At 37.9% G+C, this 27,710-nt stretch overlaps 2 protein-coding genes across 2 annotated transcripts in view; one reads left to right on the top strand and one right to left on the bottom strand.

Annotated features, from left to right (window-relative positions):
• The window catches only part of lgs (BCL9 domain-containing protein legless), a 402,368-nt gene extending 396,777 nt beyond the window's left edge, over positions 1–5,591 (bottom strand). The window contains exon 1 of the mRNA XM_090374845.1: positions 5,282–5,591. Within this exon, the coding sequence (XP_090230971.1) occupies positions 5,282–5,306 (25 nt within the window). The 5' untranslated portion in view covers positions 5,307–5,591. The remainder of the gene's footprint in view (positions 1–5,281) is intronic.
• A 323-nt stretch (positions 5,592–5,914) lies between these two features.
• Positions 5,915–27,710, top strand: part of LOC150086275 (microtubule-associated protein 1 light chain 3 alpha-like) — an 80,492-nt gene continuing 58,696 nt past the window's right edge. Inside the window, exon 1 of the mRNA XM_090373804.1 lies at positions 5,915–6,076. Within this exon, the coding sequence (XP_090229930.1) occupies positions 6,034–6,076 (43 nt within the window). The 5' untranslated portion in view covers positions 5,915–6,033. The remainder of the gene's footprint in view (positions 6,077–27,710) is intronic.

The following is a 27,710-nucleotide window of genomic DNA, read 5'->3' as shown; positions in this document are numbered from 1 at the left end:
CAAGCAGCAAGAATGATCAGAAAAGTAGCAGCTATGTTTTGATACAGCAAAATGAAAGGTCTTGCACTTGGGGAATAACAACCCCAAAATAAATTATACACCTGGTGGGATTGAATTACGGGCAGATATGAAGTTTTATGAGCAGTGTAAACAGGCATCCAGGAAAGCCCATGGTGTCCTATTGATGACTTTCCAAATATTATCATGTAGGGATATGGAGGTCATGGTGCCACTGCATAAGGCAATTGTAAGACCACATTTGGAATACTGTGTTCAAGTATGGAGACTTCATCTTAAAAAAAGATATTGAGCTTCTCGAAAGGGTCCAAAGACAGGCAACTTGCATGGCAAAATCAGAAAAGGGGTGACCACATGAGGGAAAGACTGATTATGTGGGCTACAGAGCTTGGCAACCAGGCACCTCAAAGGTGACCTGACTGAGGTTTATAAGGCTCTGAGAGGGGTTAGCAAAACGAATGAAGGCAGAATTTTCACTGTTATAAAGAGTTCGAGAATAGAGACAAAAAATTCAAATTACAGGGGAAGAGGTTTAGACTAGATGATTGTAGGAAGTTTTCTTTTTCCCATCAAGTTGTTGATTACCGGAACAAGTTGCCTCTGCAGTTAGTTGAGCCTGACAGTTTGAAGAAATTCAAAAGGTCAACTAGACAGTTACCTTCGTGAGGGAAATAATTTGTTGTTCCTATTTTTTTTTTTGTCCAGTATATCAAAATTCTGTGGCTCTCTTGCTGAGTCATAATGGCTGGTGTTTTCTTTATTCCCTCCCTATATCTATCTTTCTTAGTCACTGTCCATAATACATGTTGGTCTGTCTGAATTCAAAGTAGAATTGGACAGTTACCTTATGGGATTATATCAGTATAAGCCACAAAATTCAAAAAAGCCCTGTGCTTTTGCTGAACCAATGAAAAATAAACAAACTAATTTTAAAATGATAATAAATAAATAAATGGCTATTTGTCTTCCTTCATGCAAATATCAATCCAGCTGACCTTTGAATTTCCCTGTAAGGCTCAACCAACCTTGAACACAACTTATTCCACTAATTAACACTGGATGATATAAATAAAAAAAAATTTCCTGCAATCAGGTCTAAACCTCTTCCAATGTAATTTGGATTTATAGCAGCTCCATAGCCAGGTGGGCAGGAGCAGCAGTGCATAGCACGCTTCTTGATTATACCGGGATTCGAGCCCATGACCACCACATATCCCAGGAGAAATATGGCCTTAGTTGTTAAATGCTCCTAAAAACCAAATAACAACAATGAATCTATAGCCCCCTGGTTCTGGAATCATTTTAACAGTGAAAATTTCATCTTCATTCATTTTAATTCCCCCTCTCGGAGCCTTAAATACCTCAGTCAAATCTCCTCAAGATGAGTAGTTTCCAAGGGCTGTAAGCACACATATTTGAAATCTTTCCTTATATTGATGCTATTTTATGAGTCTCACCATGTACACTGCTTTGTTTAGAACCATTCAAGAAGCTCGATGTCTTATTTTTAGGTGAACTATCAATAGTATGTAGACAATAGTATATACTGAGGATCAAAGGCTGACAAGTAATTATAGACCTGTTAGTTTAACTTCTGTTCCAGGTAAATTAATGGAGGCACTGGTTAAAGAAGCACTGCAGGATCATCTAGACAAGAATTCAGTTATAGCTCAGACGCAGCATGGTTTTGTTAAGGGCAGGTCTTGCCTGACCAATTTGATTGGATACTATGATGTAGTCACAAAAGAACTGGATGCAGGGAATAACTTTGATATTATATATTTGGATCTTAGAAAGGCTTTTGATACTGTTGCACATGGAAGACTGCTGCACAAATTGGAGCAGTGTGGCATTGGAGGCAAATTGCTGCTATGGATAAGGGGATGGTTGAGTGGCAGAAGACAGAGAGTGGTAATCAATGGACACTGCTCAACGTGGACTAATGTTATTAGTGGAGTTCCTCAAGGTTCAGTGTTGGGTCCATTGTTGTTTTCGGTGTTTATGAATGATATTGATGATGGGATATCAAGTTTAATGTCTAAGTTTGCAGATGATACAAGGGTTGGCAGGGTCGTTGAGGACACTACTGACGCTATGCTGCTGCAACGGGATCTGGAAAGGTTGAGCAGATGGGCTGAGAGGTGGCAAATGAAGTTTAACATTGACAAATGTAGAGTACTACATATGGGTAACAGTAACCCCAGAGCAATGTATCAACTCTGCGATGCTACACTGACAGTGGTGGAGAATGAAGGGGACCTGGGGGTGGTTGTGCAGGCAGATATGAAGTTCTCTGAGCAGTGCAGACGAGCTGCAAGAGTAGCTCATGGTGTCTTGTCAATGATATACAGGAATTTTTCTAGCAGGGATAAGGAGGTGATTATTCCCTTGTATGGGGCAATGGTTAGGCCACATCTTGAGTACTGTATACAGGTCTGGAGGCCTCATTTCAAGAGGGATGTGGAGCTGCTGGAACGGGTACAGAGAATGGCAGCAAGATTGGTGAATGGAACAGGGGGTTGCTCTTGCGAAGAAGGGCTTAAGTTTTGCAAATTACAGGGTCTGGAGACTGGGCACCGGCGAGGTGATCTGATAGAGGTGTATAGGGCTTTGAATGGTTTGAGCATGCTCAATGCCAATGGGATTCTTCATCTTTCTCAGAATAATCACCTCAGAGGGCATAAATTCAAATTGAGGAAGGACGGATGTCGGATAGATGTGCGGAAATTTGCCTTTGGCCAGCGGGTGGTTGGTTGGTGGAACCGACTTCCATCACTTGTTGTTGAAGTTGATAGCCTAAACAAATTTAAAGCTCAACTGGACAGGTATTTCGAACGAACGGGGGAGTGAAATGGGAGAGGGTTTTTTTTTTTTTTTTTTGGCTGATGCTGAATAAGCTTGCATCATATGCCTCTACTAATGCTAATACTGTCTACATACTACTGATAGTATAAACCTTCTTCTGTTTCGTGTTATTATATATATATAAAAAATTTTTGGCTGATGCAGAAGAAAGTTCACTTTCTTGCATTACTGGTCTTTACTAATCAAAAAATATATACATCACACACTTATGATGAATATACATATTCATAACATTGCAACAAATTATCCCTTGGATTACTTTTGATTTTTTGACATTAAAATATGTCATTTCATACTACCTTAATGTAATACCAAGATAATATTCTACTGCAGTATGTAATTTAGAAAATTTTGCCTCTAACCCAGCAGAAAGAATTACAGAACCATAACAAGCCATATGCTATATACAGCAAGACTAAATTAATGACTGCCATTCTAACATTTCAACCAGCCTGAAAAAACACTCTGAGAAAAGAAATTCTCAGAGTAACTCATTACTCGTATAGGAATCTCGAATTTTTCTTACAAAAAGAAAATTAAAAGCCAATTTTAATTTATGAGGGTTACACAAACAAGACAATTTTACATTAAAAGAGTTATTTTTTGTTGTTGATTATTTAGTCATACTGTATAAACAAGTGAGGTAGACTCCAGCCATAACGACTGCAATCTTTTTCTGCTTTTAATGACAAATAAGGAACAAAAAATTAAGTTCACAGAACATAACAGTAACTTTATCAAGAAATCTTTTCTTACCTTAAAAAAAATAAATAAATCTGCTCATGAAAGTAACTTTAATGATTCACCTGATGATTATAAAGACCTTAATAATTCCTGTTAGCATAAGAGCTGATATTTATCAGCCAAGAATAATTAAAGAAAGAATACTCTGCACAAGAAAAGGATGGCTTCAGGCTAACTATGACATTGCTGGTTCATTTTCTTAGGCACAGAAAGAAAGAGTTCCTTTAACATACAGTGTTCCTGATTTAAAAACCCTTCCTACACCTTAATGTCATTTGTTAACCTCAAATGATGTTGTCTGATAAGGACATCATTATCTTTCAGAAAATATGACACCAAAATGTATAAAAAAAAAAACTTTTACCCATAAAACAAGTGAATATTAGAATAGTAAAAAAAGTACATTCTTTTAAACATTAATCCAGTATCCTAATGCACCTGACTGTTTATATTTATTCAAACACTACATAATTTGGTAAACGCCAGATTATGGGTACACGTCCGGAGGAAGTGGCTTCTTTTGCTTGAATCCGTCACGAATCACTGGCGTAAACTAACCTAACCCAAGCAAAAGAAGTGTGGTCAAAACCCACATTTCTTTTGCTTGAATCCGTCCCGAATTTGGCCATGGCCACAACGCTATTCATATTACTACATGTGAAATGTTACTTTAACAGTAAACAAATATTCCATTTTTACAACGTTGTAAAACGTGAAAGAAAGGAAATCAACTGAGCACTCTGAGCGTATGTACGTTAACTCAAGCATAGCTAACTGTTAAAAACAGCATTCTCACCTCAAGATTTGTTATCATATCTGCCGAAGAAGCAACCTCACCATAACCAATACTAAATTAAATCCATATACTAAGACCAAATGAAATCCCAATTATCATATCATACTCATAACCAGAAAGGAGAGCTGTTGGGCAAATATCAATTAATAAAAGCGAAGACTAAATTATACCTAAGTCAGCATAAAACATGCATGTAATATTTCATTAATACAATTTGCGCTTCCCTATATCCAATTCTATATTATCTTTCATTAACTTGTCACTTTTTTTTTTTTTTTTTTGCTATTTCTTATAAAAAAAAAAAAAAAATTCCGGTACTTGGATTCAAGTGAATTGCAGTGGCAGTCACAATACTACTCATATTCTTCCAACCTAAAACACAGTTATTTCATCCAACCTTTAAATTATTTGTTCAGATGTAATTTTTAAATCACATAATCGGGGCGATCGAGAAAGAATAATAACTGCAACCATGTCAACAACCTAAAAAATATCAACAAAATCTAGACTTAACTTAGATACCGTCGTATGGATGCAACCACATGGCACATGTGGTACTGTTTACCCATTCATTTATCCCTTAACATAAGGTTTGAGCTCACTATAAATATGTGCCAATTCAAATGGATCATATGTTTTCATAAACCATAACAAGCTTTCTTAAGCTCTGCTTCAGTTATTTCATTTTTGATCACCTTAACAAACTTAAAATTCTATTTTTCAAACAACAGCATAAGAGTACGCGCGCGAAACATATATTTGTCTACACAAAACGTAGAGATTTGTGGATTTGTTTTTATTATAAGCTGTAATGAACTGCTATATTCCCTGTACTAATAAAGAAAGCTGGTTAAATACCTTGCGACTTGAGCTTCCTTGGCATCTTCTAAAGATTTCACCTCCAATCTTCGGACATTCTTGCCTGCACACTAGTCTGGGCCTCCATGATGGATATGTCATGTTGAGGCCATGTGATCTGGATTCTCGTTTGGATTGGCTCGATGTGGTATTAACCAAATCGGCGGCAAAAGAAGGAACTTTACTGTAGCGATCTTTATCCCAACCTCCGAAAAAACAACAATACAGAAAATGGCAATATTAAACGAATACCTGCCGTGGATCCAACGATTACCATCATTAGGCTAGCAATTCAACACCACTAAAAATACCTTCCCATATCACAAGAACTCCAAAGCTGAACCTTTTGCCAGTTAAGGCTAGACTCCACCAGTCGTTCAACCTGAGACTGTACCCATTTCGACTTCAGGGTAGTGAGGGAAACGACCTCTGTCCGTCTCATGCAGAAGCCAATCATCGAGAAGAATACAGACGCGTAGAACTGCCCTTGGAATTATGCTGTTATATTTCCTCCCTGTTACTACGTTATAAAGAAACAGCTCGTTAAAAATTTCAAAATTCAAATGTTCTCTTATATTAATATTATTTATTTCGTTGTCATTTTTTAAAATAATTTTAAAATGTGGTAACATAAACATTAAGAAATGGGAGTTAAAAAAGAATAGCGTAAACAACTGAAGTGACGATGGTCAGGCTAGTCAGCTGATGTATAGGTTTTGTTGCACAAAGAAAGTAGAAACGCATGTTGAAAAATGTCACAATCAAATAAGTCGTTTAAAGAAAGGAGATCTTTTGGTAAGAATAATTATTAACAAGTTTCCTAGTTTGTTATGTTCGTACATATAATATAATTGTATTATCAGTATTTTCGAACATTATAAAATAAATTTAAAGTCATGGGCTTAGCCCTAACGTTACCTGTTTACAATTTAATTAATGTGTCTGTTATTGTATCATGTACTGTTATTGTGTGTTTTTTTTTCCCTTCAGATTCCATGAAAAAACAATTAGTGTAATTTTACTTTTAAATTGCTATGAAAGGGATTATGTTTGATTTGAGTTTTTAATGACGGCATCCAGATATTCCGTTTTACTTAAACAACATAGGGTCAATGTATGGCTACAAAAATAAACTTTAAATTGAGTAATCGCTAGCAGACTGCGAGGATATTTACCAAAGGAATTCAGAAATAGGTACAAAGTGAAAGAAAGGTATTGCCAAGTGTCAAATTATACCTTCCATTCATCTATGAATGGAAGGTATAATTTTGTTTCAGATACACATTTCTGGTTACATCAAAACTTTTATTTCTATATACACACAGATATAGAAAGTTTTCCGAAAAGTTAATGATGCCATTTTTTGTTTTGAGATTAGATTGTTTTACATACTATTATCCAAACAACAAGATGCATTATTTTCTTTTTTGCTGGAACTTGTAGCCTAAAATAGCCTTCTACCATATGATCTGAAAGTATATTAGATAATGCAGTGATATGTGTGTCATGAAAGAAATTAATAGTATAACCATATAACTGTAACAGTGGAAGTGTTATAGAACAGAAGTACAGAAATTGCGATATAATTTAAGATTACAAAAGGGGAAGAGCCAAAAATATTTTAAAAATCTAAAAAGGATAAATTTAGAAGCCACTGAAAATGTGAGAGAGAGAGCAAGTGAGCTTGAAATATTGTAAATTTAAACAGCAAAACTATACACTAAAGCCATGTCAATTTAATGCAGCAAGAACAGAAATGGAATAAGAAAATAGACACTTGCTTTTCTAAATTATTCCTTCCATTGGATATTATACTTGCTTTTGCTATTTCTGTTCCTGTTGTTTTGTATTCCCATGCTTTTAACAGTCAATTTGTGATATTTCAATCTCTCTGACCTTCAGCCAGTCTCTTCAGTGACTTCTACATTTATCCCCCCTAGGGTTTTAAAATATTTTTGGCTTTTTTCCTTATTTAATATCTAAAATTATTATTTTACAGTTAATGGCTACACTATTCATTTCTTTAATATTTTTATATTCTGGCAATATTGATCTCCGCTATTTTGCAAGTCTTCATATCTGCTAGCTATTTAATATTTTTCCTTAGTGAACATGTTATTCACTCATGTTTTTTTTTTTTTTTTTCTTTTCTTGTAAGTTTTATTGATTAGAATCAAAAGAGCAATGCAGCCTAATATGTCCTATTATTATAATCTTAAATTAAAAGAGGAAACCTCCTACCTTTTTAGTAGGACTGTAAATCTCTCAATACTCAATCGCAGATGAATGTATTATTATATGAACTTAAATAAATCGAATTAAAAATAGCTACTAATTAAAATCATCATGCATTCAAATCTCATATCACAATTGTCATAAAAAAAAAATCTTAAAACCAGGATTACTACTACCACCAACGAAATGCATTACCCTACCTTTATGGCACCTCCGTAGCCAGGTGGGTAGGAGCAGCAGTGTGTAGCACACGCTTCTTGATTAGACCTGGGTTCAAGCCCGTGACCACCAAATACAGAGGATGCGGAAAGGTCAGGGAATGACCACCGTATATCCCAGGAGCAATATGGCCTTAGTTGCTAATGCTCCTAAAAAAAAAATAAATAAATAAAATAACCTTACCTTTATCACTGTTAAACCTCGCATTAACCATGTAGGGGAGGGAGATGTACAGGCAGCCTGAGAAGCAGATTAGCTGAAAAATATCAGTAAGCTGGTAGCAAAGGGATGTAGAATGAATGAGAATGAAAGACAATGATTAGGCTGGGCACTGAGTGAAAGAGTGAGTTAGGAATTATGGTAAAAAGGGAATAAATGTCAGTTGTGGTGAAAGAAAAAGTGACCCAGCATGAGGGAAAGAGAGTGAATGAGTGTTATTGTGAATGGGAATAAGTGGAAGAGCAAATGTAATTGACTGAAAGAATACAAAGTTGATAATAACTTAAATTATTTTATATATACTAACAACACAAACACTATCACTGCATTCTCCCCTGGCCTGCAAAAAAACTTGTGGCAATACCTGCAGCACAACTTAAAAATAACAGTAAGTTGAGGTGCCCAGAAAGCAAGAGTCGAACAAATGAAATGAAAGCCAGAAGAACGAATGAGAGTGTTAGTGTGTGAGAAAAAGAACACAAACCATAAATGTTACAGTATAAGTACACACTAACCCTAGTTTTAATCTTTTATATTCTTTCTTATTTAGCTGCATTATTAAGTATTTAAATTTACATTAAACACCATTGCATCATCCCTGGTGTGTGTGAAAAAAGGTGAGTGAGGAGAAAAAAAATTATAAACTATAAGAAAAAAGTATAAAAGTAGTGAGAATGCGGATTATGAATGAAGTAAATGTCTCTCTCTCTCTCTCTCTCTCTCTCTCTGGTGGGAGAGGGGGATTATTTCCTCCCATTTGCCTGGTGGTTTCCCCACTGCCAGCTACCACCATATCCCACACCCAGAGTGGGATATGCAGTTTGACCTTCTTACCGTATTCAACACTACATGGACCTGACAACCATCACCAACGAAGACATGCTGCAGCTTTGCTGCCAACACGCCATGTGGCGATCTGAACTGGGTACTCAAACCCGGTTCGCTTTAAAACCCCATCCCCAAGTAGCGGAGGGAGGAGTTGGGTCTCTGTCTCCCTGCCTCCCCCATACTTCACCTGGTGGGGCTTGTCCACACTGACCACTTTGGGGATGCCTACTCTATCGTCCTCATCCTTCTACCTGTTTATCTCGTCCCCACACACACACACTCTAAATAAACTGACTGAGTACGTCCCTAAAAATGCTTCCAAATTCTAATCAACATCTAAAAATTCAACTGCTTTCTTGTAAACCTCTTTCGGCCTCTCCAAATTCTAGTGTTCACCCCCCCCCTTTTTTTTTTTTTTTTTTTTTATAATATAGGTCTTGCCACTGAAATCCTTGGAAAATAGGTGGCTGGGCTTGCCAGAGTACTTAAATAATCTACTGGGTACCTGACTGCCTCCTCGTGGCAACAGTGGATCCCAATATTATTATTGTTGCTCTTAATCTTAGGTTCACGTACTTTCTAATTTTTTCCTCATGGGTTTTCCAGACATTGCTAGCTTTGGGCACCACTATGTCAATCAGGTAGGTAGCCTTTTCCACAAGGGAAAGTCTGTTGTGCAGAATAGTCTTATCTGTTATTATGGCACGGTCCCAGTACAGATTGTGGGTTGGGGTCTCTAGTACTGCCTTGCCTGGGGTTCGTCCTTGTAATATGGTACACTTACTTTGGTCAACTGGTATTTCCTCGCTAGCTTCTAGACCGGGGTTTGACCACCAAATATGGAAAGGTCAGGGAATGACCACCGCAAATCCCCAGAGCAATATGGCTTTAGTTGCTAATGCTCCTAAAAACCAAATAACAACAACAAACAAAGTACACAATGCGGGGATGGGGAAACCCCTGGTGCCATCAGACAACTAACACATTTTACATTTTCCAGCCCATTTGTTGAGTTTATCTAGATCCTTTTGAAGTAGCATACCCTAATAAATTTTATTAATCACTGTGCCTTCTTTTGCATCGTCAGAAAACGGAGACATAAAAATTTAAATGAGTACATCAATGTCATTAATAAATATTAAAAAACAATAGTGGCCTAACACTCATCCCTGTTCAACTCCATTTATTGCATTATTCTGTGACTTCCCATACCAAGCTGTTCATTACTAGTTTGGGAGTGCTACCCAAGCCACTGATATCAAAAGCTTCCTTCGCAATGAGCTTGGCATCAAGGTAGACATTATTCATCAGAACCAAATTCCATTCATATTTTTCATTTGTTCTGTCTTTCTGTAGGGCTCATCTCTACAAGGTTCTTAACCAGCAAGAACATAAAGACACCAACAACAAGACCCCTATTATACACCAATAGCAATCAATTGACTTGAGACAAATGGATGTAACTGAAACATAGTTATCATTTCTTGCTTCAAAATGTTAGGAGCCTCGCTAACAAGCTGAATTGGGAACCCGGGTATTTTTTATTTTTTTGCCTGGTGCAGCAGGCAAAAAAATATAGTGCAAGGAAGCCTCAGGCTTCCTTGCACTATATTGCTGATAATAATAATAAATATGTTCATTAAACTTAAACCTCTTTTGGCCAGGCAAAATTAAGCAGATGTTTGTTATAAATAATATTCTTCTAAAATTGCTAGTGGAAATAATCCCTACACAGGCTGTCGCATAGGGAAGTTAGTGGGGTAAAGGAAGCACAAAGGGTGCCAAAATAAGCACCCTGGCTGGATTTTCCACGTCATCTTCCTCATGGCCTGGTGGAGTGGTGCTGTGTTGTTTGCAAAGTAATCCTTCAGGTTAACTATCACTGTTTTCTGTTGCTTTATTATTATTAGCCATGTGGTGCAAGGAACCCTGAGGCTTATGCTGCACCAGCCAAAAAAAAAAAAAAAATGAGTTACCCTGAGAGAGAGAGAGAGAGAGAAGCTTATCGTCCAAATGCCGCACACAAAATTCTTTAAAATTTAACAATCTACTAACACAGGCCGGCTCCAGCACACCACTGTCATTAACTACGATTGCATTATTTTCTTTGGCATACAGATTAAACTTGCACGTCTGTAGTTACCAACATTGCCCTTTAAAACACCCTTGTGAATAGGAGATACATGTGTGCATCTCCAATCTACAGTTCTGAATTTAAGGGTGCTTTTGTTATGAGGCCTAAAAGCTGAACTATTGTCTATAGGCCCTTTGTTCACTTTTAATTGCAATAATTTCTCTTCTACCTTTCTGTATTATAAAATCATTTAACTCAGTCAGCATTTGGTAGATTTCTGTTAACCCCATATTTAAAGACATTGTGAATGTAGACAAGAACATTTATTTAGTTTATCAGAAATTTGTAATTTTCAACTATTATACCATCCATTGAACATCAATTGTGATTCATCCCTTTTTTTCTATTTTTAACATAACTAAATTCTTTGTATTAGTACTAGTAATGGGAAATGATGCAGAAAAGCAAGCTTATACAGCATGAACAACAACAAAAAAATGTCCCTCCCATTTCACCTATCCCTCTCACCTCCAATAGTTTGTCTAGTTCTCCATTGAATTTATTCACGCTATCCACTTCCTAAACAGATGGAAATTTGTTTCAACAATCAACCACCTACTGGCTATAGGTAAACGTCCGCATATCTATTTTGCAACCATCCTTCTTCAGTATGAATTTATGTCCCTCATGTGGGTAGTCTGAGCAAGTGGAAGAATCCATCAGCATTAAGCTTTGCTCAATCTATTCAAAATCTTAAACACCTCAATCAGATCACCTTGCAGGTGCTAAGTCTCCAGATGCTGCAATTTGCAGAACTGAAACCTTTCTTGATAAGAAAAACCTCTCACCAATCATGTTGCCCTTTTCTGTACCTGTTTGAGCAGCTCTACATCCTTCCTAAAATGAAGCTTCCAGACCTGTGTGCATTACTCAAAATATAGCATGACTATTGCCTTATACAATGGAATAATCACCACCTTGTTCCTGCTAGAAAAATTCCTGTATATCATTGACAAAACCCCATGAGCTGGCCTGACAGTTTGTCTGCACTGCTCAGAGAAGTTCAGAACTGACTACACAAATACCCAACTACACACTACCCTGAGCATAGTATCACAGTTGGTACATTACTCTAGGATTACTGCTTCCCATATGCAGTGCTTTGCATCTGCTAATGTTAAACTTGAGTTGCCATTTCTCAGCCCATAAGCCTAATTTTTCTAGATCTTGTAGGAGGATAACATCATTACTGTTATTAATCACCCTGCCTACCTTTGTATCATCTGCAAACTAAGACATTAAGCCTGACATCTTTATCAGTAATAAATACAGAAAACAATGGGCCCAGCCCCAAATTAGCAGGGACTCCAATAATAATATTCTTAGCCAGTGGCTTCTTGTAAGCTGCCTTAGCTTGCACAACTCACTGAGTAACTTCATTGCTTACTAATTTGTGCTTTTTTTTTTTTTTTTTTTTTTTTGTCATTGCTGTGTGGCAGGCATTTTAAATCTGATTTTGCTTAGCTTTTCATTCTCTCCAATCTGTCCATAAATTTTCTATTATTATGACACAGCTGTCTGTTTAATGACTAGAGTATACTGAGTAAATTGTATACTAATTCTAGTGTTACCATAATAAACTAATTTGCTGAAGTAACCCAATTCTTAAAAATGATTTTACATACCTTAATAACATTAAAATATATTCATTGAAATGAAATTGCAGGTTTTCTGATAATATGAAAGGAAAGCAGTTGTTTGTACAAATGGCTGAATGAAAATAAGGCAGAAGTTTTAAATTTGAGATTGTTACTTCTTATTTAGAAATAAGATTCAATGGTATTAGGAGCATGAAGCTATTTTAGTTTTGTTGTCCTTCCCTTGGCAGTGCCTGGGCTTCAACTCTAGAAATGGCTACATTTTTCCACGTAGCAACCTAAAGTAATTAATATTGTCTTTAATTTGGATAACATCATCTATTAGGCATATGATGCAACAAAGCAAGATTATACAGCATCAGCCAAAAAAAAAAAAAAAAAACCTAATTTCACTGATCCATTTGTTCTAAATGGTTATCAAGTTCTGCCTTGAATTCATTTAAGCTATCAACTTCCACAACAACAGATGGAAGTTTTTGTTCCAGCAATCAACTACCCGCTAAAGGCAAATTTCCACACATCTATTCTACAACTGTCTTTCCTCAGTTTGAATCTATGCCCCCTCAGGTTTGTAATCTGAGCAAGAGGAAGAATCCCATCAGAATTCAGCATGCTCAACCCATTCAAGACCTTATACACCTCAATCATATCACCTCACAGGTGCCTAGTCTACAGAAGCTGCAATTTACAGAACTTAAGCTCTTTCTCCGTAAGAGTACTCCTTTGTTCCGCTCACCAGTCTTGTTGCCCTTCTCTGTACTCATTCTGACAACTCTACATCCTTCCTAAAATGAGGCTTCCAGATGTGTACGTAGTACTCAAGGTGTGGTCTGATAATTGCCTTATACAAAGGAATAATCACCTCATTATCCCTGCTCGCAAAATTCCTGTATATCATTGACAAGCCCCCCATGACCTACTCTGGCAGCCTGTTTGCACTGTCAGAAAACTTCATATCTGACTGCACAATTACCCCCAGGTCTCTTTCACTCTCCACTACCCTTAGTGTAACACCACCCAGTTGGTACATTTCTGGGTTACTGATACCCATATGCAGTACTTTGCATTTGTTAATGTTAAACTTCAGTTGCCACTTCTCAGCCCATCTGCTCATCTTTTCCAGATTCTGTTGCAGCAGCATATCATTACTGTTATTAACAACCCTGCCAACCTTTGTATCATCTGCAAACATTAACATTAAGCTTGATATACTTTCATAAATATCATTGATAAATATCCACGTAGAGCAGTATCCATTGATTACCACTCTGCCTTCTCCCACTCAACCATTGTTTTATCCATTTTAGCAACTTGCTCTTAATGTCATACTACTTCAATTTGTACAGTAGTCTTCCATGTGCAACAGTATCAAAAGCTTTCCTGAAATCCAAATATATGATATCAAAATTATTTTTACATCCAGTTCCTTTGTGACCACATCATAGTATCCAATCAAATTGGTGAGACAAGACTTCCCCTTAACAAACCCATGCTGTGTCTGAATTATTACTGTTGTCTTGTCTAGATGATCCTGCAATGCTTCTTTAACCAGTGACTCCATTATTTTTCCTAGAACAGAAGTCAAACAAACAGACCTGTGATTATTTGTGTCGCCCTTTGTGAATTGGAGATATATTGCACGTCTCCAGTCTGTGGGGACTTTCCCTGAGTCTGAGGATGCTCTCATAATTATGGCTAAGGGTTTGCTTACTTCCTTTGCCACCTCCTTTAATATAACTGGATTGATCCCATCTACCCCAGGTGCCTTTCTTATGTTTAACTTCAACAATTTCTCCTCCAATTTGCTCTCAGTTATTACAAATTCATTTATCTCCCTGGTCCTTATAAACATCTGGCCCTCTCCTCCTTTGTGAATATAGAATCAAAATAATCATTTAGTTTGGCAGCTATCTGAGAATGATCATCTACAGTCAAGCCATTGATATCAAGTGGACCAATCTGATTCATCCCCTTCCTTTTAGAGTTTATATAAGTAAGGAAGTCTTTGCTGTTTTTCTTTGCATCCTTTGCCAAATATTTCTCTTTTTTTTTTTTTTTTTTATGTGAACCCCAAACACGAAAGGTATTAGAACCTATAGTACTTAGTACCGTGCTTGGGTTGGAGGTTGAGAAGACGAAAGAAGATATTTGTTGACATTGGACTTGAACTTCTGTAGATTGTAATTTTCAGGAAATACGTATGAAGGAAGGTTGTTCCAGAAAATGGCAGTTGAATGAATAAATGAGGAAGATGAAAAGTTGGTTCTGTGGGTTTGAAGTTGGACAGTAAATGGATGTTGGATGGTGGTGGCACGTGTTCGGACTGTTTTGAAAGAGAGAGCGGGAATTATAGAAGCCAATTCAGAAGAACAGTGCCCATGGAAGTATCTGTAAAAGAGGCATGCAGCAGAAACAGTGCGTCTATGAGAAAGCGAGTGGAGAGACTCTGTTAGAGATGAGTCATTAATTAACCTAACTGCCCTCTTCTGAATGGAGGCGCCTCCGTAGCCAGGTGGGAAGGAGCAGCAGTGCGTAGCACACCCTTCTTGATTAGACCGGGGTTCGAGCCCGTCACCACCAAATACGGAACATGCGGAAAGGTCAGGGAATGACCACCGCACCGGAGCAATATGGCCTTAGTTGCTAATGCTCCTAAAAAACCAAATAACAACAACATCTTCTGAATGGAATCAAGAAGCCTGAGAGAGGTTTTGGGGACACCACCCCAAATGTGGGAACAATATTCCATGGCAGGGCGGATTTGCGATTTATACAGAGTGAGCAGCTGTTTGGAAGAAAAGTAAAGAGAAAACCAAGTTTTTTAGATGCAGAGGAAGCAATATTTGTAATGTGCTTGTGCCAAGAGAGATTAGAAGTCAGGGTAATCCCCAAAAGAGATATATCCTTTTGCCTAGAAATTGGAGTGTCACTAAAGATAAGCATAGGAGCAGAAGAATCCTTTTTGCGAGATATAAGACAAGACTGAGTTTTAGAAGGGTTGAAATCAACTAAGTTGTCTTTGCCCCACTGGAGAATTACCTGAAGATCGGCATTTAAGGAATTAGTAGCAGATTTTCGAGAAGTTGAAGCTGATTGAGCAGGACAAGATTTCTCAAAATGGAAAGTTGAATGCAATGTGCTATCATCGGCAAAAACTATGGATAGGATTTCCAGTCAATGGAAGGTCATTGATATACAAGAGGAAAAGAGTGGGGGAAAGAACTGAACCTTGGGGGACACCGGCATTAGTGGAGAAGTTAGAAGACAGAGAGCCATCTACCATCACCCTCAGTGAGCGATCAGAGAGAAAACTGGATAACCAATTACTAAAAACAGTTGGCAAACCATAAGATGGAAGCTTGTTTAGAAGACCTTTATGCCAAACACGATCAAAAGCCTTTGAGATGTCAAGAGCAACTACTTGTGTTTCACCGAACCTTTCCATTGAAGTAGTCCATAAATGGGTAACATAAGCCAGGATATCACCAGTGGATCGACACTGACGGAATCCATACTGGTGATCATTGATCAGACGGAAGGTTTCTAGGTAGTTTAAGAGTTGGCTGTTAATTGATTTCTCCATTACTTTAGAAAGAGTAGAAGTAATTGGATGGGAGGGATTTGTCACCCTTTTTAGGAACTGGCTGGATATGAGCAAATTTCCAAGCAGAAGGAAAAACACCTTTGGAATAAGAAAGTGAAAAAATGCGGCAAAGAATAGGAGTAAGTTCAGGAGCACAGATTTTGAGAACAAGTGGAGAAATACCATCAGGACCTGGAGCTTTCTTAGCATTAAGATTCATCAAAATCCTTCTGATATCCTTTTGACGGAAGACCACAGAAGGCATTGAATGGAGCGTGTTAGGAATGGTGGGAGGTGTTTTACCAAGTTCATTAATACATGAGCTGGAAGAAAAATGGGATGCTAGCAGGTCAGCTTTATCCTTGGCTGAAGTGACAACAGAGCCATCTGGTTTGGACAGAGGTGGAAGCAGAGATGGGCAAAAGTTGCGGCCAATAGCTTTGGCAAGAGACCAGAATGCTCGGCTACCATTAGGGCAAGAAGCAAGTTTTCTACTCTTAGCCTGTTCAAACTCTAGTTTGGACTGATTAATAACTGCTTTACAATTGTTGCGAGCTTTGGTGTAGGCAGAAAATGAAACTGAAGAATTAGAAACAAGCCAATTACGATATGCAACATTCTTCTCTTGAACAGCCTTAGCACATTTATTGGAAAACCAAGGTTTAGATAAAGGACGAGATTTTAAAGTGGAGTGTGGGATAAAGGATTCCATTCCTGCAAGAATAATTTCACTGACACGATCCGAGCAAACATTGACATCAGGAGTTTTGAAACAGTAATCCGACCAAGGAAAAGAAGAAAAGAAGTCTCGCAGGTCATCCCATTTTGCATTCTTGTAATGCCAAACAACACAAGGTTGGGAATAGCCATGAGATAAAGGTTCCATTGGAGAAGAGACAATCACCAAGTTGTGATCTAAAGGACCTCTCACTTCGACCGTGTACTTAGAAGGGTTGTTTGTGAGAAAAAGATCAAGCGTATTGGCTGTATGATTTGAATTGTCCGGTATTCTTGTAGGTAAATGAACAATCTGTGCTAGGTCATTAGTAATTGCAAAAGCCTCAGCATCTCGACCTGCTGGGTCGGTGTGACTAGAAAACGGAAGCGAGCTGGAGTTGTGAACATTAAAATTACCTCACTGTTAGGAAAGTTGGACTGGAGAAAGTCAAGTTGCAACGAGAGGAAGTCAAAGAGCTCCAAGTGATTAGTGGAGTTGGGAGAACGGTAGAGACAACAGATGAATTTGACACAATGGGGTAGAGAGATTTTAAGCCAGAGAAGATCAAAGAGAGGAGATTCCAAATTGCCAAGTCTCTGACAGGGAATATCAGAATGGACATATGCACAAATACCACCTTTGAGGCGAAAGGAATCATACAGCGAATAATTTGGGCATCTGAGATGAGCAGTAGTTGAATCAACCGATAACTGATATTCTGTCAGAAAAAGTAATTTAAATACCAACTAAGAAATATTGTTCAAGGTTTAGGCCTAAATGGTTGTCAGATGAACTAATGAGGCATATGGCAGAGAAGAAAAATGCATGGGATACTTACAAATTAACACATGACACAGAAGCCTATGATAGATACAAGTTGATATGCAACCAAGTTACAAAGGAGGTTAGGTAGGCGAAGGCAGATTACGAGATATCCTTGGCAAGGGATGCAAAGAAAAACAGCAAAGAGTTCTTTACTTATGTAAACTCTAGGAGGAAGGGGATGAATCAGATTGGTCCACTTGATATTGATGGGTCAACTGTTGATGACCCTGCTCAGGTAGCTAACAAACTAAATGAATATTTTGCATCGATATTCACACATGAGGAGTTATTCAGCGAGGGGAATGCCAGAGGTGTATTCAACTCTAGCAGTAAGCTACAGAATCTTGAAATAACTGGGAGTAAAGTGGAGGAGAAACTGTTGAAGATAAACACAAGAAAGGCACCCGGGGTGGATGAGATCTATCCAGTTATATTAAAGGAGGCAGCAAAGGAAATAAGCAAACCCTTAGCCATAATTATGAGAGCTTCCTTGGACTCAGGGGAGGTACCCATAGACTGGAAATGTGCAAATGTGACCCCAATTCACAAAGGAGGATCAAAGGCTGACACAAGTAATTATAGACCTGTGAGTTAACTTCTGTTCCAGGAAAATTAATGGAGGCACTGGTTAAAGAAGCACTGCAGGAATATTATGATATTATGATGCAGTCACAAAAGAACTGGATGCAGGGAATAGCTTTGATATTATATACTTGGATCTTAGAAAGGCTTTTGATACTGTTGCACATGGAAGACTGCTACACAAATTGGAGCAGTGTGACATTGGAGGCAAATTGCTGCTATGGATAAAGGGGTGGTTGAGGGGGAGAAGACAGAGTGGTAATCAATGGACACTGCTCATTGTGGACTAATGTTATTAGTGGAGTCCCTCAGGGCTCAGTGTTGAGTCCATTATTGTTTTCTGTATTTATAAATGATATTGATGATGGTATATCAAGCGTAATGTCCAAGTTTGCAGACGATACAAAGGTTGGCAGGGTTGTCAAGGACACTACTGACACTATGCTGCTGCAACAGGATCTGGAAAGGTTGAGCAGATGGGCTGAGAGGTGGCAAATGAAGTTTAACATTGACAAATGTAAAGTACTACACATGGGAAACAGCAACCCCCAGAGCAACGTATCAACTCTGTGGTACTACACTGACAGTGGTAGAGAATGAAAGGGACTTGGGGGTGGTTGTGCAGGCAGATATGAAGTTCTCTGAGCAGTGCAGATGGGCTGCAAGAGTAGCTCATGGAGTATTGTCAATGATATACAGGAATTTTTCCAGCAGGGATAAGGAGGTGATTATTCCATTGTATAAGGCAATGGTCAGGCCACACCTGGAGTACTGTATACAGGTCTGGAGGCCGCATTTCAAGAAGGATGTAGAGCTGCTGGAATGAGTACAGAGAAGGGCAACAAGATTAGTGAATGGAACAAAGGGGTGCTCTTACGAAGAAAGGCTTAAGTTTTGCAAATTACAGTGTCTGGAGACTAGGCACCAGCGAGGTGATCTGATAGAGGTGTATAAAGCCTTGAATGGTTTGAGCATGCTCAATGCTGATGGGATTCTTCCTCTAGCTCAGAATAATCACCTGAGAGGGCATAAATTCAAATTGAGGAAAGACAGATGTAGGATAGACGTGCGGAAATTTGCCTTTAGCCAGCGGGTGGTTGGTTGGTGGAACAGACTTCCATCCCTTGTAGTGGAGGTTGATAGCCTAAATAAGTTTAAGGCTCAGCTGGACAGGTATTTTGAACGAACAGAGGGGTGAAGTGGAAGTGGGTTTTTTTTTTTTTTTTTTGGCTGATGCTGCATAAGCTTGCTTTCTTGCATCAAATGCCTCTACTAATGCTAATGTGGTTTGGCAGACTGCAAGTGGAAATGGACATCGTTGAGATTAGAATTGAGACCACGTATATTTGTGAAATGAATTAGGAAGTCCTTGGGAGGTTTAGATCTTTTCGCAGATAAGCTTGTTCTATTAGTTTGACAATTCATGGTGTATTCAATAGTAAGAAAAAGTGGGTGGGACATGCTGTATGAAGTAATGAAATTTTTGTATATGGCGTACATGTGGTTAGAATATACCCAGATCCTTGACATAACGTGGCCTCGACAATACTCCCCGCATACACACTACTCGGACTCCCTCCAGTCACTATCTGGCAGAGTAGAGGTAGCAAGATTATACACTAGCTGATCCGGAAGCCTCGTAGAGAGTTACCAGTAGGTTCGGTCCGGTGTACTAAGTAGCGGCCGGCCTGCGAAAATAGTTTTAGAGCTGTACCCTCGAAATGTAAGGAATATTGGATCTCGCCACGACGTTCATCATAACCTCAAAAGTCATCAATCATACTGCACGATGGAAGAGATAGGGAAGGGTTGACCGGAACTTAGCTCTAGAGACTAAACATGGGTTCCACCACTTCAAGCCTCCAATAAGCAAAGTGGTGGTATTTCACCAGTTGATGAGAGTCATCTACCACCTAGTACTGCCTGGTAACATAGAGGGGCGGCATTCCTCCATGTGGTGTGGGCACCACACCTCGAACCCTGCTTACGTTGGTTCACACCTGGGTGGTCACCCACCATGTGCTTGTGCATGGAGGTTATACCCAGGATTACTAACAGTCCCACCATCGTGAAGGTGCAAGCAGAGGATTTGGCTGTCACAGACCGTCCGGACTTCGCCGAAATTGGGTCCACTTGACTTGAGTGTCACCCGAATATCAGTTCCATCAGCGTTTTAGACTCCCAGGTAGCAAGTACAGCTTGTCTGGCATATCTGAGAGAATGTCTGTGACAACCTCAAGGACCATAATCTGATATATTGAATCTAAACAAGCAGTGGTTCAGAAAAAAATTGACTTAAATATAACTGAAGCTGTCTATATTAAAGTTCTGGTAGACAGGCTGCATGAGCCAAATGCTACAGTATAATAAAGGAGAGTGTTATTTCAACCTACAATAGTTGTAGAGTTTCTGAAACCCGACTTTTTAGAAAACTATGATTTTCATTGTACATCTAGAAAACCCTGAATAACTGCAGTTATTTATTTTTTTTATGATATAATTAAATGACAATAAAATGGGAAATAATGAATAAAAGTTCTAATGCTTTAAATTCAACTTTTATTTTAGTTTAAGTAATAAAATTTAAGGAACATTAAAGAATTGAGTGATTTATCAGATAAATGAGAATGCATTTTTGTACATTTTAGTATATGTAGATGTTGATCTTATAGTAGAGAGAGCTTCATAAATAAGTTTAAGATTCTTTGTCAAGTCACCAGTTTTTTAAACACTGCAAATTCCTGCTTCATTATTGGATGATCTCTGTCTCATTTTTCCAGACTGCTGATTACTGCATTGATTGCTTTATTGATCTCATCGTTTAAAGAAAGCTCTTGTTTCTCTATAACTGGTTCTTCATCCAAATTTGCCTCTCTTTTTGATACCAGGTCTTGATAAAGTTAACATAATAGTTCCCAACCTGGTCACTGTAGTGCTGGAGTTTTTGATGGATAAAGGATTTGCCTAATGGGTAAAGTTATCCAATTAAAAACATTAGGTTGACTACATATGACAAATTTAGCTTTTTCTAAAGAACCTCAGTTCAAGATCTGTTACTGGAAAAGGCAGTGTCTCCAGACGATTGATTGCAAAGTAACGTTATTTTAAGAAACTATTTCAAGGTCCAACCAAGTTTGAATTAGACATTAACAGTGAAATACTGAGAAAAAGGACTAGCTTCTTGTGAAAGTAAAATTTTTTTGAGAGACAGAGCTCTGCTGATATGTGAAGCAAAAAGTTAACTGCCTTCGGGGTGACACTCCTTTTAATATAATGTTATAAAGGATGCCATATTCATATTTGTCTTAACCTCTAAGCCTATTTCTTTTTTTAAAAGCTGCACTTATCGGTGGTTGAAAGTTCAGGGGGCTCATATCTGGTGAGTATGGGCTTGGCACACCCAGTGTCTTGAGCTGGATATCATCGTCTCTTTCTTGGTGATGGCTGGTGCAGCATAAGCCTCAGGCTTCCTTGCACCATATAGCTAATAATAATAATAAAGCATCTCTTTTGTTGACTACTTATAATGCAGTTTCAGTCCAAATCATAATGTATTTATTAACCCCTGAATATTGCTTATAACTTATCTCATAGAAAAATTGTAAAACTATATAGATATTCAGAATCAGCACAAAATATCCAATATGTATGATGTCCTTCAAACTTCAATGCTTGTTGAAACCTATTCCAAGGAAAGTTTCAACAATTTCTGTAAAGGTGCAGTTTTTAGAAAATATTTTAAAGACTAAATGCACAAGGCATAATAAGTTATGGATTGAAATTAACTATATAATACTGGTATAAATACACTACTTATGTAGTTAAATTTATGGGTAAACTATGGTGTATTTACACTGATATTATATAGTTAATTTCAACCCATATCTTATTATGCCTTGTGCATTTAGTCTTTAAAATATTATCGTTATCTTCACCACTTGGCATTGCTCGTATTGAGGTATTAACTTCCCAACCGTGATGGCATGTCTGCATTATCAGGGTACTGCCCACCCATCAAAAAGTGAGCCAATAAACTCCGAAACGCATCTGGGTGGTGGTGGGGGCCTACTGAGAATAAATAACAATAGTCTTCTCTACTAGAGAAGCATTATTTACTTGAAGTAGTGCAATACTTGGTATCTCGTTGTGAAGGTAGTCACAATATGAGAAAAATCAAACGATGCCTTTACACTACTTATGTAGTTAACTTTATGGGTAAACTATGGTGTATTTACACTGATATTATATAGTTTTCAGAAAATGTACAAGAGCTGTTCATGAAGGATGATCATAATTTTTCAGGAACAATTGTACTGCTTTCTGATTTTAGCTGAACTGTGGAATTTAAGACCAAAGCAAGCTGCATCACTGTACCCGAGTCAACTGGGCAGTTGACTCTGGTACATGATATGTAGGAACCATAGCAGTCAGTCAAGTTTATGCCTTTTCAGTTTTGCCTAAGTAGCATTAGTAGAGGTATACGATGCAAGAAAGCAAGCTTATACAGCATCAGCCGGGAAAAAAACTTCCCATTTCACCCATCCATTTGCTGCAAATGTTTATCCAGATTTCCTTGAGTCTATTTAAGATGTCAACTTCCACAATGACAGATGGAAGTTTGTTCTAGCAATCAACCACTCACTGGTTAAAGGCAAATTTCCACACATCTATTCTGTAGCTGTCTTTCCTCAATTTGATTTTATGCCCCCTCAAGTGTGTAATATTAGCAAAAGGAAGAATCCCATCAGTATTGAGCTTGCTCAAACCATCCAGTGCCTTATACACCTCAATCAGGTCACAACACAGGTTCCTAGTCTCCAAACGCTGCAATGTTTTTCAGAATTAAGCTTTTCTTGGTAAGAGGAAACCCTTTGTTCCAATCTCTTTGCCCTTCGCTATACTTGTTCTAGCAGCTCTACATTCTCCCTAAAATGAGGCCTCCATTCCTGTATCCAGTACTGAAGATTTGGTTTGTACCACTGCTTTATTCAAAGGGATAATCACCTCCTTATCCCTGCTAACAAAATTCCTGTATATCAGTGACAAGACCCCATGAGTTGCTCTGGCAGCCTGACTGCACAATTACCCCAGGTCTTTATCATTCTCCACTACCCTAAGTGTAGTACCACACGGTTGGTATGTTACTCTTTAGTTGCTGCTACCCATATGCAGAACTTTGCATTTGTCATTGTTAAACTTCAGTTGCCACCTCTCAGCCTGTCAGCCCAACTTTTCTAAATCCTGTTGCAGTAGCATATTGTGATTATCAACCCTTCCAACATTTGTATCATCTGTAAACTGGGATAATAAGTCTGGTAAACTTCATCAATATCATTGATAAATACAGAAAACAACAATGCGCCCAACACCAACCCCTGGGGGACTCCACTAATAATATTAATCCACAAAGAGCAGTATCCATGGATTACCACTTTGTCTTATCCTTCTCAACCATCCCTTTATCCATAGCAGCAACTTGCCCTTAATGCCATACTGCTTCAATTTGTACAGCAGTCTTCCATATGCAACAGTATAAAAGCTTTCCTGAAATCCAAGTATATGATATCAAAATTATTTTTTGCATGCAGTTACTTTGTAACCTTCCCGACCGGGCTAGCCGGGTGGGTAAAGTACCTGCCTAGCAACCCAAAGGTCGTGGGTTTGAATCCCGCCTTGGGCTTGGATCAAAATACTGCAAAAACCTTGGGAGGTGTATTATGGCCACAGAAGCCGATGCATCAACAGCTACCAAAAAAAAAAAAAAAAAAACTTTGTAACCACATCATAGTATCCAATCAAATTGGTCAGAAAAGACCTCCCCTTAACAAACCCAAGCTGTGTCTGAACTATAACTGCAGTCTTGTCTAGATGATCCTGCAATGCTTTAACCAGTGACTCCATTATTTTCCCTGGAACAGAAGCTAAACTAACAGACCTGTATTAGTTGTCACCCTTAGATCCCCCTTTGTGAATTCGGGATACATTTGCACATCTCCAGTCCATGGGGACCTCCCTCAAATCCAGTGATGCTCTCATAATTATGGCTAAGGGTTTGTTTACTTGCTTTGCTGCCTCCTTTAATATAACATAACTGAATAGATCCCACCCACCCCAGGAGGTGCCTCTCTTATGTTTAATTTCAACAATTTCTGTTCCACTTTACTCTCTTTCATTACCAAATCATTTAGCTCCTTGTTAGTTTGAACTTCTGACCTCTACTTCTCCACAGAATTCATGTGTGAATAGATGCAAAATATTCATTCAGTTTGTCCACTACCGGAGCAGGATTATCAACAATCGAACCATTTATATTAAACAGACCAATCTGATTCATCCCCTTCTAGAGTTTACATAGGTAAAAATGTCTTTGCTGTTTTTCTATGCCAAGAATTTCTCGTAATCTGCCTTCGCTTGTCTACTGTCACCACAGAAACCATAAACACTGCTTCTGTGATCGTGAGAGAAGATCGTCGTATAAAAGTAGGGCAACTGGCAGAGATGTTAAGAATATTGGTTGGAAGCACGCATCATATTCACCATGACCATTTGCATATGATATGTTTGTGCACGCTGGGTTCCATGATTACTCACCTGAGAAACACCAAGTTTGTATGACGGTTTGTCAGGAGTTGCAATGGATGGTTATTGAAAATGGTGAGGTTCTGCACAAGGTGATAATGGTGGATGAGACATGGCTTCATCATTTCAAACCAGAGAGTAAGCAACAAAGCTCTGTTTGAAAGTCTGTCAGAGGTGTGCAACCTTTTTAAATGGTGGTAGTAGTAGTAGTGGCATGTGATGCAAGTGTATGAGCTTATGCAGCATCAGCCAAAAAAAAATCACACCATTCCCTCCAAATGCCTGTCCAGTTACTCATTAATTTTATTTAACCTAACAACTTCCATGACAGATGGAAGTTTGTTCCAGCAATTAACCAAATTAATTTGGTGTGCCAAATAAAATGATTGTGAGGTACACATGGGCTAAATTTTATTTAGCCTTCCATGATTTTTAGGATTATTAAAATGGTGTATAATGAAAAACTTGTCATAAACAGTTTTATGTTATTTACTGTAACCTACTCATACATAGAATTAATTTTATTAATAAGAAAAACGAAATACAAATTCAAGATAAAATCACAAAAAATATAATTATAGTATACAGTTATAAAGAAAATTAAATCAAATTATTATAATTTCAAAGATTTTAATAATCTTGGATTTTCAATTATGCATTGTGATAGATTTTAATAAATACCTTCATAAAAATAAAATGGTAAATTCTCCAAATTATTTACTTTTATCCATCAACTATTCACTGACATTTGCCTTTGAAACGCGTGATACACTTGCACGGCAATCACACTCTGTAGAGCCGAGAGTCCACGAACCACTACTGACTGCATGCGACTTTATGCCTGTTTACCAGAGTTATCAGAAGCTAAGCTTGCTTATTGTGTGGCAACACTACTGCTTACTCGAGCCATGATACATGGCATAAATTCAAATGATTCATTATATGTCACACAGTCAAAATGTTAAAACAATTTAATAACAGCAAATGTAATAAAAATTATAATAAACATAATTTCATGATATGTATTCTTCGGCAGGCCACTTATTATATATCTTTTGAAAACGACTGCAGGCCAAGTTGGCCCACCCCTAGTCTATGTCATTGCCAACACCAAAAAAAGCAAAAGTTGTGGCACTCTCTCTCTCTCTCTCTCTCTCTCTCTCTCTCTCTCTCTCTCTCTCTCTCTCTCTCTCTCTTTTTTTTTTTTTTTTTTTTTGACAGGTTTACCAGCATGATGTGCCACATAAGGTTCTGGTCATGCAACTGTTACGGAACCTTACTACAGAACTGTACTATACACTTGGTGGGATCACGTTCATCGCAAATGACCACAGCTGCACAGATATGGGTGGATGCGTCATGTCATGAGACATGACGCATCCACCGCTTTGCTTATACTATCATTGAACCTGGTTATCAGCAGTGATCATTCATGTATTAAGAATTTGCAGATAAAGGAACCACTAGGTGGCAGTGATCACGGTGTACTGATGTGGGATTTACTTAAAGATATAAGTACCATCAGGGTAAAGGAAAGGGTTTTTGCTTCCGTAAAGGTGAGTAGTCTGAGACAGTTTTTAAATTCTGTACAGTGGGATCAACTGACGATGTTACCAACAGTAAATTCTAAGTGGGAAGCATTCAAGGAATTAATCGTGGAAGCTACTAAAAGTTTCATACCTATTAAGAAATATTGTTCAAGGTTTAGGCCTAAATGGTTACCAATTGAACTAATGAGACTCGTGACAGAGAAGAAAAATGCATGGGATGCATATAAATTATAAAGCGACTGAGAAGCCTATGGCAGATATAAGCTAGTCTGTAATCAGGTCACAAAGGAGGTTAGGCAGGCGAAGGCAGATTACGAGAAATCTTTGGCAAAAGATGCTAAGAAAAACAGCAACGATTTCTTTACTTATATAAACTCTAAAAGGAAGGGGATGAATCTGATTGGTCAGAGGCAATTCTTAAATGCATATCAAAAAATGACTGGCATGTTTTTGAAAAATGGCAGAAGCATTGGAGTGCATTTCATCAAATCGGGACTACTTTGAAAAGGACCGTCAAAATGTGGATAATTAATAAATGTATGTTTTGAAAAAATAAATTATTGTTCTTTAATGAACATCCCTCATATATACACAGGATGGTTGTTTCAGAGAAAGGGGGGGGGAAAAATTTAGTAAATTTATTTGTCATTTTGTTCATAGTGTGCTAGTTCATGGTATGCCATAGCAAGATACCCATGCCATGGTTTATGTAACCTACTACCAGCATGATGTACATGCTTGTACAAATTTGTGTTTAAAGGCTAATTTTAAAATCAAGAGTAATTGAAAACTTTTTCCTGCTTCAAAAGAGCTAACTACACCGTGATTCAAGAATCCAAGAAGAATTCCTCTGTTTCCTACTCCATTTGAATCCAAACTTCTCCAAATAATTGTGAAGTAGTGAACCCACTATACTGTCACAAAGGACCCATGAGTTTACAGTTGAACTGCAAATAAATGCTGGCAAGTTGGCCCACTTGTTTAGACCTGTTGGAATCAGCTACCAGTCATATACAGTGGCAGATAAAAAAACTGCATTACTTGTGAATTTTGCAAATAATGTGTTTTGTGCTGCATTTTGGGTTGCAGAAATGTTCAAAATGCATTTGTTAGATGAGATATATATCTCTGTGAATGAAATCCAATAAAAAGACTCCACCTGATATGTCTAATTGCCATAAATATCTTCGCAAAGGGTAAAATGCATAATTAATGGGAATATGAGAAATTATGCAAATGGAAATTATGACAACCAGACATACATTTTATTGCATTTACATGTACAAACTGAAATAAGTTAATGTAATAGTATTATGTACTATAAATCAGCAAAATAAGTCCTCAATATTTTGTTGTCCC

Source organism: Mastigoproctus giganteus, chromosome 5 (genome assembly GCF_048544385.1).
Source record: "Mastigoproctus giganteus isolate SK-2022 chromosome 5, ASM4854438v1, whole genome shotgun sequence".
Lineage (NCBI taxonomy): Eukaryota > Metazoa > Arthropoda > Arachnida > Uropygi > Thelyphonidae > Mastigoproctus > Mastigoproctus giganteus.
This window is presented reverse-complemented; position numbering and strand designations above follow the sequence as displayed.